Source organism: Athene cunicularia (assembly GCF_003259725.1).
Source record: "Athene cunicularia isolate RWA chromosome 7 unlocalized genomic scaffold, athCun1 chr7_part1, whole genome shotgun sequence".
In the NCBI taxonomy this organism is placed as follows: domain Eukaryota; kingdom Metazoa; phylum Chordata; class Aves; order Strigiformes; family Strigidae; genus Athene; species Athene cunicularia.
The window spans coordinates 10,474,438-10,489,971 of record NW_020799107.1 but is presented as its reverse complement, the minus strand read 5'-3'; the positions used below and the strand labels follow the sequence as shown (position 1 = coordinate 10,489,971).

The window sequence follows — 15,534 nt, the reverse complement described above, 5'->3', positions numbered from 1 at the left end:
GTCTGAAGGGTCTGCAGCTCAGTCAGGAGACACTCCCCACACCACAGGGCTGCTTAGTCCTTATAATCCTGCTGATCCAGGCACCAGCACGACCAACCCAGCATATGGGTGAAGCTTTGCTGTTATCCCAGCTACATACAAAACACCTCTTCAGAACCTTCACTATGTACATGACAGCTTCTATACGAGCAGCTTCTATTGCCTGTTTACAGATAACTCATATATGTCCAGTGGGGTCACATCTGCACTAGGTGAATGAGGGATGCATAGAAGGACACCCCTAATACCAGCCTACACCATAACCATAACCAAAGAACAAACTTGGTGGGAAAGCCTTCAAAAACGAAGAAGCAAACCCCAGAACTGCACAGTAACATTTCCCTTCCCAAAGGGCGGTGTGGAGGCTCTGTTGCATGAAGTGGAGAGAAAGGGACAAGGCTGAAAAGACCTGTATCCCAGGAGAGAAACAGAAAGTCATTAGGACCTGAACATCACTGTCATTAGTTTCCCTCAGCTCCCCCCATTAGTGGTCAAGCACCCATTAAAGCTAGATTGCTGGGCTAAAACTCAAGCTCTGGATCTGTAGCAAGACACCTTGTCCACAGCTGTCCCACCACAGAGAAAAAGGAATTAAGTGCCTTTATTGGTTTGAATGAATCAATAATTAGCATTACAGAAAATTACAAGCAACTAGAGAGCAATGCAGAGCAGATGGAATAATGATCCTTTAATAACATCATTATGAGATTGTACAACACATACTCGACACAGTTAGGCTAGGTGTCTGAGAGTCCTCCCAGTGAGCTCTAACACATCAGAAGGTGGTTATCAAGCGTGTGCATTTAGCATCTCATGAGCTCATCCAATGGCCCTTTGACATTACAGCAGAAAGTGAGTTTAGGGAAAGACTGTCACTTCATTACAGAAATGTTTTTCACAAAAAGAGGAAAGGAAATGGCACCAGGTTCCTTCTTCCCATGCTGGATCTTTGAATCTCGATGCTCCTCATTCTCCAATCTACTTTAAAAAAAGGGAGGGGAGAGAAATGTCATAGCCCAAAATTTATCTCATATTTCACAGAACTAACCTAACATCCATGGATTGGAAAAAATTTATTCAGCTTCACTGAGTTGCTTATTAATTTGTTTAGCATCAGAATCACACCATGAGAAATCTGCAAAAAGAAACCTGCATATGCAACACACTTCACATGTGCACAAATGTCATGTCAATTGCTAACTAGTGTAAAAGAAAAAAAAAACAAAACCAAAACCACCAGACTGCTAGAAAAATTAACAACAGTGAAATAAGCCACATATCTACACATATTGTAAAGTCTCAAAAGCAGAGATGGTTGAGGCTATAAGCTGATGTATGGCCTTCTGAGTAATGTATCTGAACTAAGAGCTACAATATGCAGAAGAAATTTGAGATATGTTTTTCTAAGGAACATATGACGAGTTCTACAGCAGTCTGTAGCCTACACTCTTATCTTCAGCAAGTTTGTCACCATGGCAACCTGAAATTTTTCTGTAAGCCAATTTCGTTAGTAAAATTTTAGAGAGAGATTTGTGCCAGAAAGGAGTGTCCACACATGTGGTAGTGATAGATACAGTGACCCACTGGGAGAAGCTTGTCCAGGAGCGCCTGGGTCCTGCCCAGCCCTGGAGATGGGGGCTGCAGGCCAAAGAACCAGAAGCAGCCGCTACATTCATCATCAGGGACCAAGTGACAAAGAAGAAACAGGAACAAGTGAGAACATGAGAAATTCCAGGTCAGCTTAAGGAATAATCTTCCCCCAAGAGTTCTCTGACACTGAATCTGGCACCCAGCCAGGACAAGAGATCTATATCCTGGGATATTCAGACCTACACAGCCTCATGAACCTGACCTTGCTTTGAGCCAGGGCTGGGCTTCCAGAGGTCCTTCCCAACCTGCACATTTCTTTGACAAGCTCATTTCTAGTGCTTGCAAAATGCAACATTGAGCAGTACGCTGTAAGACAGCTGAGAGCCCTTTCTGCTCCTCTGGTGAAGTCCTGTTGGTTTTCTCCAGGAATTAGATTAAGGGGCTTGCAATGAGGCCTTGAAGACACAGTGAACTCTAAGGAATCATCCAAGCTCTGTGTCCTCCAGAAGCAGGAACAACTTCCTCAGTGCAGGAGTGGGTCTAATCCTTCAAAACAGATCCAGAAGAGGTGGACAAAGGACAAGGTAAAAATCACGGCCATTCAGAATAGCAACAAGAGATTGTCAGCAATTCTCCTCTCTGCTGTAACACCTCTGCCTCATCCCCGCACCACGGTCTAACCTGAGCATCAGCAAAGGTCCTGCCTGGGTCTGTTTCAATTTCAGTCCTTCAGCTCTGAACAGATGGAAGCATGCTGTCTTCTCTGTACAGCATATCACTGATGCCAGGTGACACCAAGGACTGAGCTATCACAGACTGACTCCAAGGCAGGAGCAATTTAAGGGTAGCCTGTCATTTCCTCCACGTTGCCTAAGCAATAAATTGCTCTAGCTCTCACTCTCAAAGCTGATCTGATACGGGCCTCATGCACTATGCAACAGATCCCATTCTGCAGGGATTTTCCTTCCCTCTGAAGATTCACTGTTTTCTCCAGAAAGCAATAAGCTGCTTTCTGAGAACTGTAGAAACTGGGGTGGGTGAACAGAGAGGAAAAAATAAAGACAGAATATATGAAGCCATGAGAATACAAAACTGGAACTAGAATCAAGCAGCTTCTTAATGAGGACACTGGGAATAAAAGCTCTTCTTGCCATGCCCCAGGAGGCTTATGCACCCTGCTCCATTATTATTTTATAGAAGACAGAGAAACAAGCAATCCATTTCACTCTGAATCACAGAATCATGTAGGTTGGAAAAGACCTTGTAGTTCATCTAGTCCAACCATTAACCTTACACTGACTGTTCTCAGCTACACCATATCCTGAATTTCCTGGGTAGGAGAAGAGGCCCAACATTGCCAGTTATTCTTTGACTGGAAAAAAACGCTGCTTCTGCAGGGCTGTTAATCAGCTTGTAACAACTGCCGTCACCACATTCCCACCAGCAGTGAGCTATGCCAGGTGAGAACTCTGCCAGAGAGTCATTTTAAGAAAAATGCAGAAAACTCGAGGAGGAAATCACAGCCCCTTGGCTTGATACAGAAGGAATTCGATTGTCAGTTAAAATCTACTTTCCTTGTGTGATTAATGACAGTAAGAGAAAATCAGCATTCACAATCTACATGTATATTGCAAGCAAAGGCAGGAGCTTTCTTCTTAATTTTATTGTTCAAGGAAATGAAACATTGCTGGTGAGACTCCAGACATAAGTCATAGGCTGGACTCCACCCTGTACAAAAAAAAACCAAAAACCAACCAACAAACCAAAACACAAACGCTTTAGGCAGTTGATTTTGGAAGAGCAGAGCGTTGGGGCCCTTTTCTTTTTCTTTCTGGGGTTCAAGGTGTTACCGAGTTTGAGCCATTTTTTAGGCTCCTCTTTGCAATTCAGAGCCACAAACACCATTAAGCAGATTCCAGCTTAATGGAAGCCATAATTCCTTATACCTGTGCACATACAGAGAGCTTTTCATGTTGTGTGCATGCTAAACAGCATCCTTTCAGAGTAAGAGCCCCTCGTCCCCAAGGGGTTTAACAGGGGATTGGCTGCATCACTCACAAGCCATTTATGGACACTGGGGCAGCTGTCACAGCTCCAACAAGCTCTGCACATACCTGGCAGGCCAAGCTAACTAATGACCTTAACACTTGTTGCAGGCTAACCAGTGATCAACTGTTGTACAGCAGCTGGCTCTCCTGCTGTCACTCACTTATGTGCTCAGCTATATGTTGGGATAAAATGGTCCACAGCATGACATGTGAATTTTACAATCTCCCCAGTTCCAGAGATGCACTAGGAAATAAATCCAGAAAATCTGATTAGGACTTGTCACCGAAGCAAGCTCATTAATCATTGATGTGGTTCTTTCATACGCAATTTGCTAACTCCTGCAGGCACCAGCAGACCAGTGGGTCTGAAGGCTGCAGACTTGAAAAAGTTCTTCTTTATATAACAATTGCAGTGATTTTTTTCTCTTGAATATTTAGCTCATTCTAATAAATAAAGAGACACAAAGTGCCAGTGAGATCATCTAGCCTAGCTTCTTGATCTAGAGGATTCCCCTGAAATAATTGCTGTAGCCAAACAGAGAAGATCTAGTTCAGAAAATGTAAAATCCAGCATGAAGAGCTCTGTTAGCCACTTGCGTTACTAATTTTAGCAGCAGTCAGTTATCCATACTGTTGCGTAAAAAAACAAATCACATTTCATTTCTTACCTGAACTTGTCTAGTTTTGTCTGTCAACAACAGTATCTTTGAGTAAGAGATGAAAGTCTTCTATTATTAAATTGCTTTTTGTCCAGCCTCCCCCAAAATATTCTCAGCTACGCTAAGGCAGCTGAGCTACTGCCATCTCAAAACACGACCCATATATCCCATGCCCCACCAAACACTGCCATCACAGCGTGGCTTGTAATAATGACAGCCATGATTACACACGTGCCAAAGCACAGGATAAAAAGCCATAAATAACTTTCCCTGGCCTCGTGTGAAATAATTTGGATACATGTGGCTCCAAATTAAACCCATGGATGAAATCCTTTAATTCTGGATACAAGTGAAATTGAAAAGTAAGAAGTCTCTCCAGACTTTAAAGCTAAGTCAAATCAATAAAAGAAGAGAAACAAGGAGTTTTGAGGGGTTTTGAAATTCTCCCTTAATATCCTGATGTATCTGCCTCTGAGATGTCCAAAAACCTAGGACACTGCTATGAAACACAGCTCCATAAATGACACTTGCAACCCATATTCAAGAGCAAGCAGAAAGTATTAACACTCGAATTGCACACGATTACAAGAACCATAAATTTCTCCCCATTTGTTTCATGTTCTCTTTCAAGATTTTACAGCTCGCTTCTTGTTCAGAGATTTGTCAGACATTAGATACAGGAACACAAACCATTTGTGATTACTGCTTAATGAGGATAGCTCCTCTTGAGAGCCAAAGAATTAATTTTAAAATCCCTAGCATTTTCCAAACACAAAGAAAAGGATGTGTCCCCATTTCAAGCACGTAGATCTCCTTCCCCACTACTTTTCTGGAAGATCGGTTGAAGAAGGTTCAACCCCAATTCACCCAGTCAGACTGAGACAGTTTGGTTCTCAGAAGCCAGCAATGGTCTGGCAGTTATAGAATTCATCCCTCTCTGGAACAGAAAGTCAACCTTATGCTACTCTTCAGTAAGCCTCAGTCTTTCCACACCATCTCCTTGGATTAAAGGTACCCAGAAGGACACAGAGTGCACATCAGAATGCCACTGCAATATGCTCAAGGAAATTCAAAGACATTTAGAAAAATTAGAGATTCCTATAAGAGGAAAGGCAGTGATTAAAACAGCCTATCACCTTTACTGGCTCATGGATGAACTAAAATAGCATATGGATTTAATGAAATCATTTTTACAAATGAAGACCTGACCTAGCAGAATGACTGGGTTTTCCTTTCATATCTAGTTTCTAGGAGAGTAGAGGATATGTCTCCTTCAGCACATCTAGGTTTACCACGGATATGCTTATGAGTAACATGTGTTAGTTTTTGGTGAGTCATCAGTGCTAAATTACATCTAAAACTGTCTTGTTTCCAATGCAGCAGGCCTGAACTGAGCTCCACACACATGGAGCACTCAGTTCTGGCACTGTCTGCAGGGACAGAGACCTGCTAATGATATGTACCCAAGCGAGTGTGCAAAACCTTGTTAATCACAAAGACATAGTGCTAAGTAATTTCCTCTTCCTTTCCCAACTACTTTAAAACTGTTTAGCATGCCAAAGAATGATCTCCATTCTGTGTTGCTAAAAGTCTTTGAGAACCACTTCCCTTTAGCTTAACTCTGTAAGACGGCAGGTAAAACATCAGCAACAATTAGAGCTACTCCCACATAGAGCCTCAGAAGTAAGTCAGCAAAGGCGGTTTGTGTAGGATAGGCCTTGCAAGCTCCAATGAATCACAAGTGCCTTTCATTATCATCCCCATCAACTGGGCTCCAAGCATCTCCTTCACAGCTTCTCTGCAACAAACATTTCCTCTGGGTAAACTGCATCTCGGTTCTCCTGGATACCTTACTACCACGTTCATTTTTTGTTTGCTGAACAGTGTGCCCTTGAGGACCTGTTGCATTAGATTTGGCACAAAGACATGGCCATTCCTCAAATTGTCTGCAGTATAAATAGACACAACAAGCCATGGGTGTGGGGAGAGCACCAGCACAAAGATGACTTGCTGAAGGATAGGGACACCTGACAACTCATCTGTGTCTGCCATACACAGCCAGGGCACATTCCAGACCCCCACAGCCAAGTGATACATCCATGCTAAGGGCAAACAGTTTGGATAAGGTCCAAAGTATCCATAAAACATCAGACAGAAACATGTCTCTGTCAGCCAAGAGAGATGGAGGCAAAAAGGCAGAACTGTAGCTCCAGGCTTGAGCCCTATGCTAAACTCAGTCCAGTGGATTGATTTTCTTTCACGCTATTCACACTACCTGCACACCAGGACACTGGTGTTTGCATGACTATATGGGATGGACTACTCAAGACTGAGCGAAAGCCATGAGCTTTGCAGTCTTCCTGGGAGTGAAGCAACAAGAGGAAAATCAAAAATGTCTTCCGCTGCCTTGACAACTGGTCAGACCCCTGTTCTGTGAGCTCACAGACTGCCACCCCATCAGCATCTATCAATGGTGCTGCTAGTGGTGTTTGTGTCACTGAATTTCCCTATAAGCAAGTCCTACAAGTGTCTAGAGTAAAATGGCTTTTAACACGCTTGCAGCCAAGAACCACATTCCCAAAGAGGTCCTTTACCCTGAGCAGTCACTTTCCCACCCTGCCACAAAACCTGCAGACCTAGGGTGTATGAAAGCTACACTTTGAATTGTACTCACCCAAATCATATTATTCAATCTTGTCAGAGCTGAAATAGCTGGGTTTATGCCAGTCTCCACGGCTGCTGCCTCTTCCTCTTGAAGGGAAGGCTTCAGGAGCAAATACATCTTCTAAAAAAAAGAACACGGAGACAGACGTGAGTGTTATATGCTTTCAAACATGTTCATTCAGCATTCTGCACAACATCAAGACAACCCCGAGGATGCACACAAGCATTGGTTATGAGAGCACTAATCCGGCAATCCCGAAAATGTGTACACAGAGTATACAAACCTCAGCACTGCCCTACGCTGCAGCCTAATGCCCTCACTGCTTCCTCAGTGAGACACCCCTCTGCAAATGAAAAAGCAGTTGGCCACGACCTGAGCAAACTGCTGGTCTTCCATATTTTCTTCTCCCCCAGACAGATGACTTTCAGGTGGTCCAAACGGATGATCCAAAAGGCAAACATGTGCCAGGACAGTCCAGCATGGCAGAAAAGGCTTACCTGCTCTGCGACTGTTGCCTCGCCTGTTAGGATTCGTTATCGGCATACGCATCATCTGTAAATCAAAGAAATTTCCTTAAAAAGCTCATCTGTCAAGAAGTCTGCCTCTCCTTCATTTCCTATGTGATCACTGAAGAAATTCCAAACTTCATTATAAATTTCTCTGAAAACAAGATTAATGCTGATACTATTGCAAAGCAGTGATGTTGCTAAGGAAGTCTGCGGTTGCAGGTAGGCTCTCAGGTCAATATCTTTTGTACTTAATACCTTACCTGACCTTCCTGTAGTGCAGATACAGCCAGGAGAGAAGAGCCTGGAGAGCAGAGTTAGTGTTGCAGTCACACAGGGCATCTCTTTGACTCATTTATCCCAAATTACTCTTTCAAAAGCTCTCCACACTCTTTCTTTGTTGGTCTCTATCCAACATCCCAGCCTCAGACAATCACAATTCCTTGCCCTAACCAAATAGCCACCAGCACTATGGGAGCTACACCACACCATCTCAGCCAGGCTGAAATCCCTTGAACTGAGTTACAGCTCTAGAGCAAGAGCTATGGCGCACTTGCTGCAGCCCTCTGCAGAAAGATATATTTTCCTTTTCATGTACAATAATTCCCTTTGGCATTTATTCCTTATTAACATCGTAGGAAATATATTCCCCAGCAGGAATATTGGCAGCAGTACTGAATTGTAAGTGATGGTTAAAGAAGACTTGTAGGAAGATGTCTGCTTGTAAAAGCAAGTGTTTATACTGAGTGCCCTATTAAACAAGAGTTATGTTTAACCCACAGAGGACAGACTGATCATCCAAGACTACGTTACATATTTCAGTACTTCACACGCAGTCTTTCTGCCCTGCAAATCAAGAATTCCTGTGGTGCATTCACTAGCTAGCTCTGACTAGAGATTCTGAAAAAAAAAAAAAAAAATAATTACAAGTTAATTTGGCAATACAAACCAAGAGAAGGTGACAGAATCCTGTTTGCTTAAAGGTATTTATTTAGTCACTTGCACTCTCAAAAAATAAAAGCTGTCCATATCCTCTGGCACCTTTGCTTGTGAAACTATCTTTATTCCCTACGTATAATCCTCAAGCACAACATCCACTGTAGATCTGTGCTGTAAGTGCAGGCACCCAGGTTCAGGTGCTGGTTCATAGAAAAAGTGGACACTGGTGTGATCTGAAGACAGCTAGCAGGAATTCACAGGTTGGGTCGGCCTTTAATTACACCTTAAAAACCAAGTAAGAGCTCAAAAAGGGAACACAAATCTCAGCCAGAGCAAATGTTCTGCAGCTACACTGTGATTACATGCTCAGCTGAGAGCTGGGTTTGGTAACAGAGCCAGAGCCATCAGTATTTGTTTCTGTCTGTAAGATGTGCCAATCACTCTTCTTCAGGCACATCCTCTACACGTCAATGAAGAAAGAATGTCGGAGATGGTGGATGTGCCAGACTGCCGCAGGGATTCACACTCTCCCCAGGCATCCATCAAGCAAGGTCAAACCTCTCTGCTGATGGAAAGTGAAGCATTATAGGAGACAGCTGGATTTCAAACCACATTCAGTTCTCTGATCAAAATCTCCAACTGCAACAGGAGTTGCAGTTCACACCTGACTTCTTAAGAGAGGATGAGCAGAATTTTCGCTCCCCCAGGCTGCAAATGTCAGTTTTCCCATTCCTTACCTCCTCGCTGCTCATCGATTCGGAACTGGATATGCCATGATGGCACTGCACAATAATGTTTGATATCAGCTCACCGGAAACTTCCACAACACTTCTGCAGAAAGTGGTTGGCTGTAAAGGATCAAAATAGAGCAAATCTTGTACAGCAGAGCTACAGTACAAACCCTCTCAAGGGATTTTCATTGGGTGTGGGAACCTGTACAGGGATTTTAAAAACAATTCCAAAAGGAAGAAACTCAAGCAAGATTATACACCTAGCAAATTATTGGAGCATACTGCGGCCAGATGAATATATTCTGGCAGCATATGACTACACACAAGTCATTGCTCCACTTGCCAATATGCAACTTATTGCATATTAGCTGTATAAACCTTTGAGCCTGCTCAACGTAGACGAAAATCTCAAAATCCTTTTCATGGCTCTGGCATCACCAGTCACAAAGAAAAGCTGCACAGGGCTATGCTGACGGCAGTTGCAGCTCTGGAAGTTAAACTACCTTTAAAGAAGTTGTCTCTATGATTTGACAGAAGCTCCAGTAAAACCTACCACCCAAGTTTGGAAAACAGAGATCCTCACACTATCTTTCATACTGTATTGCCCCAAGAAGAAAAAGAGATGGTGTCTGCTTGGGATACAGTGATAACTTCGCAACAACACTCATCAGTTCCATACTGTCCCATCTACACACACACACAAGCTGCTCAGTTCAAGAGTAGTGATACTCAAAGAGATGTTTATCCCCCTCTTCAAGGTGCAAGCCACCTCCTGAGGTAGTAGCAGGGCTCACAAGCTCCGAGGAAAGCCTTTGTGCCATCTGTTTGGTGCCTTCCCAGAATCCCTCCTCTTCCCTAAAGACTGGGCCCAGGAAGGACAAAGAGGTTTGGCAGCCATTCACAAAGGAAAAAGAGGTGAGAAGAGCTCAGCTAGGAGCAGCACAAAGAAGCAGACACTCTGTAGAAGTCTGACACACACTATGGCATCATTGCACACAGGGAGGCAAGAGCTACTCCACATGCTTTGTAAGATCTGTGTAAGCAGTTAGGATACAACACTCAGAAGCTTGCAATGGGAGCCATGTTTTGGCAAAAATAACTGTGCACAGAGAATTCCAGATTCCAAGATGATGTATTTACACCAAAGCTAGTCATCTAAGAATCATAGCACAGCAAGAGCTATATCAAGAGCCTGATCCGTGTTTATTTCAGGCTGAAAAGATAATTGAAAATCTGAAAAAGATTAGCACTGTCAGCACAGAGTGGGAATCTGCACTACATAAGAAGATAAGCCTTTATATGGTGCCTAGTTGCATGACAGACAAAAGCAGGTCAAATGACAGTTTTTCTACCCTCTTATCTTAAAAAAGAAGCCATAACTTCCTTTCAGGATTTGATCCCAAAGCACACAGACACTTTCGCTACATGCTGCTGCAAAACACGCATCCTCTTTTCAGCTCACAGCGGTTCCTGTGCTCCCCACTGACCAGGCAGAAGAGTTTACCAGCACTGACCCTTCCCATCTAACACCCACTTCATGCTACAGGTTGTATTTGGATTTGGTTTTGTTTTCATAAAGCCACTTATTCTTCATTCTTCAGCCCCAGTAGCATTTCAACATGTCCTGAGAGCATCGTGCAGGGAAGGGGGGGCTTCACTTACCACGAAAGGCCCAATTTTGAAGTCACATGTGAACGGGTCTCTTCCCGAAGCTTTTGGGCACACAGTTTCACGAATGCTGAGCTGCAGCTCTAGTCTATAGGCATCGCTGTTCCACATGTCAACCTGGTAAAAGGAAGGGCAACACAACATATAATTAGTGTCTGTCATTCTTCTATGCCCACTACATGGCACCCTTGCTTCTTTGTTAAGCAGAAGCAAGATGTAAGGGCATTATGGGTCAGTGCCCAATTTAGAGCAGACTATTGTGCGAGGGAACAGCTACTTCATTGTGCTCAGAAGTTATTCTCAGGCAGACCTGGTAATGGCAACATCTTTCCACGGGGATTTAACTTGAAACGTCACAGCCATTGCAGGATCCTCCTGCTGCTCAGAGACAGTTGAGGGGGAACTATAGCTGTCAAAGGCAGATAAGCATAGCATTACCCCTGCATGCTACCCCCTCTTCTGTGGGAACCAGGGTGCTAAAAGCTCTGCTTTGGATATTTAGACTGCTAGGAAGTCTATTGCAAATACATGTCTTGGAAAGTAAATCACACAACTGCAAGCAATTGAATTAATGCAGCTTATAGAGTTGTTCCTTGTCAGCTCAGGTGCTTCGATGGGCAGCATCCATGCAACACTGCAAGTTTTAGAGAGTTTGGTTGCTTTTATTGACACATTAGGATTTTCTTTTCTCCTTCTCACAGTCTAATCAATGTTTTAGCTCAAGATGGGACACACAAAAAACCCCAAAACAACCCCCCAAAAAACCCCAACAAACAACAAATCCCCACTGCTTTCAAGTACTTTTTTTTTTTTTTTTTTTCCCAAAGTAGATCAATGAAAAAAAAAATTCATCATTCATTCTTGCAGAAGACTTGATATATCCCATCTATAGAAACAGATTGGTTCTGAGGGTGTTCAGGAACACGGATACACTAACTTTAAAATAGGAAGCTTTAACTCCTTAACTCTAGCTATCCAACATAATTCTTAGCAATACAAATTAAAACAGCTATGGGTTTCCTGCCTGCATTGTACACTAGCAGAGTTAAACCAGAACTGGTGTACAGAGTCAGATGACATAAATACAGGTTGGAGAAAGAATCCTGAATGTGTTTGTGGTGGCATTTATTTAGCAGTGCAGACATTCAGCTGAGACCTTCAGATGAACCAGATTACTTTATGCCCAAAGCAAAGCAGTTAAGTGGAGGTATTTTAAAACGCCAGTTTTGAATACAACCTCACAAGACATCCCTCAAAGATTTCTATTCTAGGGGTGGAAAATTTTAATTCCTAAATTATTTTTAATTACAAACCAACAAACAAAGAATATTTAGGTTCCTAAAGCCATAACTTCAGATATTGCCCCAAACCCACCCTCTTCCAAGCAGCATCAGAAAATTCCAAGTAAATCTGGGCTTTCAGGGTTGGGTGAAAAAGCATCACAGCAAAGCATATTTGAGGTAAAGGATCTCCACTGTCTGCACACTTACTCTTGTGACATGGCTCCTGACAACACCATAGAGGTTTGTCCCCCATGACTGAGAATTGATCCTTGCAATGGAAGCATTGAGAGCCTCTTCTGTGACAGGGAGTTCATAGTCGTACACCGGAAACCCTGAGATGGAGGCACAGTTCCGTTAGAAGTTCATTGTGGTCTTGTACTTTTTTCCTCCCTAAACTACTGTAAGAAAGAGGACGTGGCTCCATCCTGAGCAACTTACCCAAACACGAGAAAAAACTCAGTGTGAGGACAAAAATTAAGATCCTCATAGCGTGCATTTCAAAATCTTCTGGTCTTTTCCCTCTCTAAGCAAGGATTTCCAGTGCATATTCCTCTGTCTTTATATAAATGCAGCCTTGATCCTACACCTGACCTTCCTGTGTCCAAGCTCTGCTACAAACATTGCACTTTAAACAGAATTGATCTGAGAGTAAATATTTGCCACAGCTTTTCTCCATTTAGCAGTAGGTCTCTGATAAGAGATGGGCCACAGTGTCTTTTTCCCAGGACTTCAACTAAAAGGGAACACTGAATTCCTGATATCTCTATATCCAAAGGCAGAATCTAGTTATTTTGTTTACTCTTAGCCATTAGTTATCCATTTAAAGCTGGCAAATCAACTCTTTCCTTAGCACCAGACCCAGTACCTTTGTGTCTCAGCAGCAACTGACAGCATTTACGAGCTGGTGTTCCCTGAGGAGGGGACAATTCCCCAGCACAGAATGGAAATCCCAGGAATGGGAATCCAACCTGTCCAACACCACCACTCTGCAGGCCAAAGTACCCAACAGAAACCTCCCAGGCACATGGCAGACCCTTGGGACACCCCCGTCTGCCATGGAAGCTCCTGGGACCTCTGCTATTCGGAACGTGCCAGAAGAGGTCCCACATTGCTCTTGACTCTTGCCAAGCCAGAGCCTCGCTGACCAAACAAGCCATGGACATTTAGTTTCCCTGTCAGATCCCCTTGATGTTCAGGCTTCAGTTTCAGCAAGAAATTAAGGTTTTTCTTGAAAAATTATGGCCTAACTTCAGTACTGAAAACACCATAAGGAAATACAGGGTCAAGCTAGACACGACACCTCAGCGCTTAGCTAAATGAAGCCACTTGCTAGTCTTAGTTTCTAGATACAGGCAATGTATCTTAGCACTCTACCACAACTACCCCAGAGCAGAGCCGCTGAAACCCTTCTAGTAAGGTTCAGAGACGCACCTGGGTTTTAAGTGCTTAAAGGTCACTCATGGGAGCTGGGAGGGAAACTGCTGCCTTCAGACAAGCTCACCCATTGCTGACTGTTCAGAAGGCAGAAATGTGTCTAACCATGTTCGTTTTGAGGATCCCGCATGTGAAATTCCTCCATTAACCTTCAAATCGCTGTTTCGCTTGAATTATGTGGCACGGGGCCATTTTAAGAACTTCCCAAGTGACAAGCACTCAAGGAAACACATGGGAGCTTGCAAAGTACCAGGGCTCAGATTTAATAAGGAAGAGAATAAAGTTGCTTCTGGTTGTTAGGTTGTTAGATTGCAGGATGGCAGCCGATCACAAGGTGATCACAACCAAGAAAGGATCTGACTCCTCAGGTGACAGATGGAGTCAGGTATCGCTCATACTGCAAGTTCTTTAGGGCAAAGACCCATAAAGGCAACACACTTCTAAGACAAAACAGAAACAACTGCCCAGGTATGGGCCTTGATGCTCACTGGATTCATCCCCCATTGCTGCTGCGAGATCCTAGAAAAAGAACTTGTTGAGCCATGGTACACCCCAGGAAAGTGTTTGTATACCAGTTGGTAGAGCTGCACATCAGCACAGAGACTGCGCTAGGCACAAGCCATGCCTGGGGGGACAAGCAGACACAGGGCCAAACAGGAGTCTCGCCAGGGCCGCATCACTGGCTAGAGTCACACCACGTGTGTGCCATCCCACCCAAGCACTGGTTTGAGAGAGGTGGATGTGGGTGCACATTCCAGAAAAGGGGTGGGCATTTTTTACCAGCCAACTTGGATTTCAGCATTGGGAACATGATCAAAAAGGCCGATTGAAATTTTGCCCAGTCAAAAGCCAGAGCCTCTTCTGCGCCTCTATTCTCCTTGCTCCCTGTAGCTGAGGACACTCTCTCCTGGCTCTTGGACACGCTCATCTGCAGCAGGGTCTGCCCTGCCTGCTTCCCAGTTCTCCTTAACTGCTGTCTGTGCCACGAGGAGGCCAGTGATACTCTTCTGTGGCTGCAGCCATGCCAGAGCACCACAATGCAGAGGATTTAAACTGAGCTGGAGATTCTCAAGAACAGAGTCTGTTGTGCTATGCCCAACTTTTCTGCAACCAGAGCCAAGACCATGTTCCCTCAGATCAAGGAGGAAACCTTCTGACACAATGGTTGACCTGCTCCTGTGGTGGTTTCTCTGCAATCGATTGTGCTGCTGCTGTGGTAAGAAAACACAAGAAACGAGACTGCTCAAACCGCTTGAATGGAAAGAACTTGGCATTCAGAGCACCAAGGTACTTACTGTTTTCCAGCATGCTTCACCACCAACTTGCTGCAGTAGTCTGGATAACATTCAGGTTTTGACTTCATCCCTAGAAAAGGAACCATCTGCCTCTTGTATGTCGGGACCAGTTAATATTCCACCAGAACCTCAATATGTAAAACTGCTTCTTAACTGCTGAGCCACAGCATTGTAGCCAGTCCAATAGCAATTTTAACTGTTGAACCAGCTGCAAAGTTGAAAGACTTTCCTCTTAGAGTAGCTCCTAGGAAATGCTGCCAGCAAGATTGTAGTAATGCTGAGTGAGGCTTGAAAATAAAATTGTTTAATGAAATGTAAGTTCCTCTGCAGAGCTCTGGCTTTGCTTTGTGGCATCCAGAGAATGGAGATGTTTGCTATTCCACTTCTCTGAAGCTTGGCTCATTAAGTCTGTAATGAACTTGGTAAATATTTCTCCTGTCTCTTCACAGATACATTATACACTCCAGTAGATTCATTGTTACAGCAAAATGGGTTTCATCCACTGTCCATGTCAAAAGCACATTTGGGTTGAGGGTGCTCAACCCGAACAGAGACAGGAGCTAGGGAAAAGGTAGAAACTGGGGTGGGCAGGATGGGAATGGGAAGAAGGGTGAGTCTGTGGACAACACAGCCTCAGGCACGTGCTGGCAGGTGGAAAGGCAAGACTGAACAGGGTG

The 15,534-nt window shown here is 43.8% G+C and overlaps 1 protein-coding gene across 1 annotated transcript; it reads right to left on the bottom strand.

The window, feature by feature from the left end:
* Nucleotides 1-672: 672 nt before the first annotated feature.
* Nucleotides 673-12,615, bottom strand: SPP2 (secreted phosphoprotein 2). The gene is made up of 7 exons (XM_026852783.1): nucleotides 12,567-12,615; nucleotides 12,336-12,460; nucleotides 10,840-10,962; nucleotides 9,184-9,294; nucleotides 7,499-7,553; nucleotides 7,011-7,121; nucleotides 673-1,017 (listed from the first exon to the last, which is right to left on the bottom strand). The coding sequence occupies exons 1-6, from the start codon at nucleotides 12,613-12,615 to the stop codon at nucleotides 7,021-7,023; spliced, it is 564 nt and encodes a 187-aa protein (XP_026708584.1). The 3' UTR covers nucleotides 673-1,017; nucleotides 7,011-7,020.
* Nucleotides 12,616-15,534: the final 2,919 nt, after the last annotated feature.

Coding starts and splice junctions, on each gene's coding strand:
- SPP2 (XM_026852783.1), bottom strand. CDS start 12,615: ATGAGGATCTTAATTTTTGTCCTCACACTGAGTTTTTTCTCGTGTTTG. Junction 12,461..12,566: donor GAGTTTTTTCTCGTGTTTGG/GTAAGTTGCTCA, acceptor CCTCCATCTCAG/GGTTTCCGGTGTACGACTAT. Junction 7,122..7,498: donor AGGCAACAGTCGCAGAGCAG/GTAAGCCTTTTC, acceptor TCTTTTTTTTAG/AAGATGTATTTGCTCCTGAA.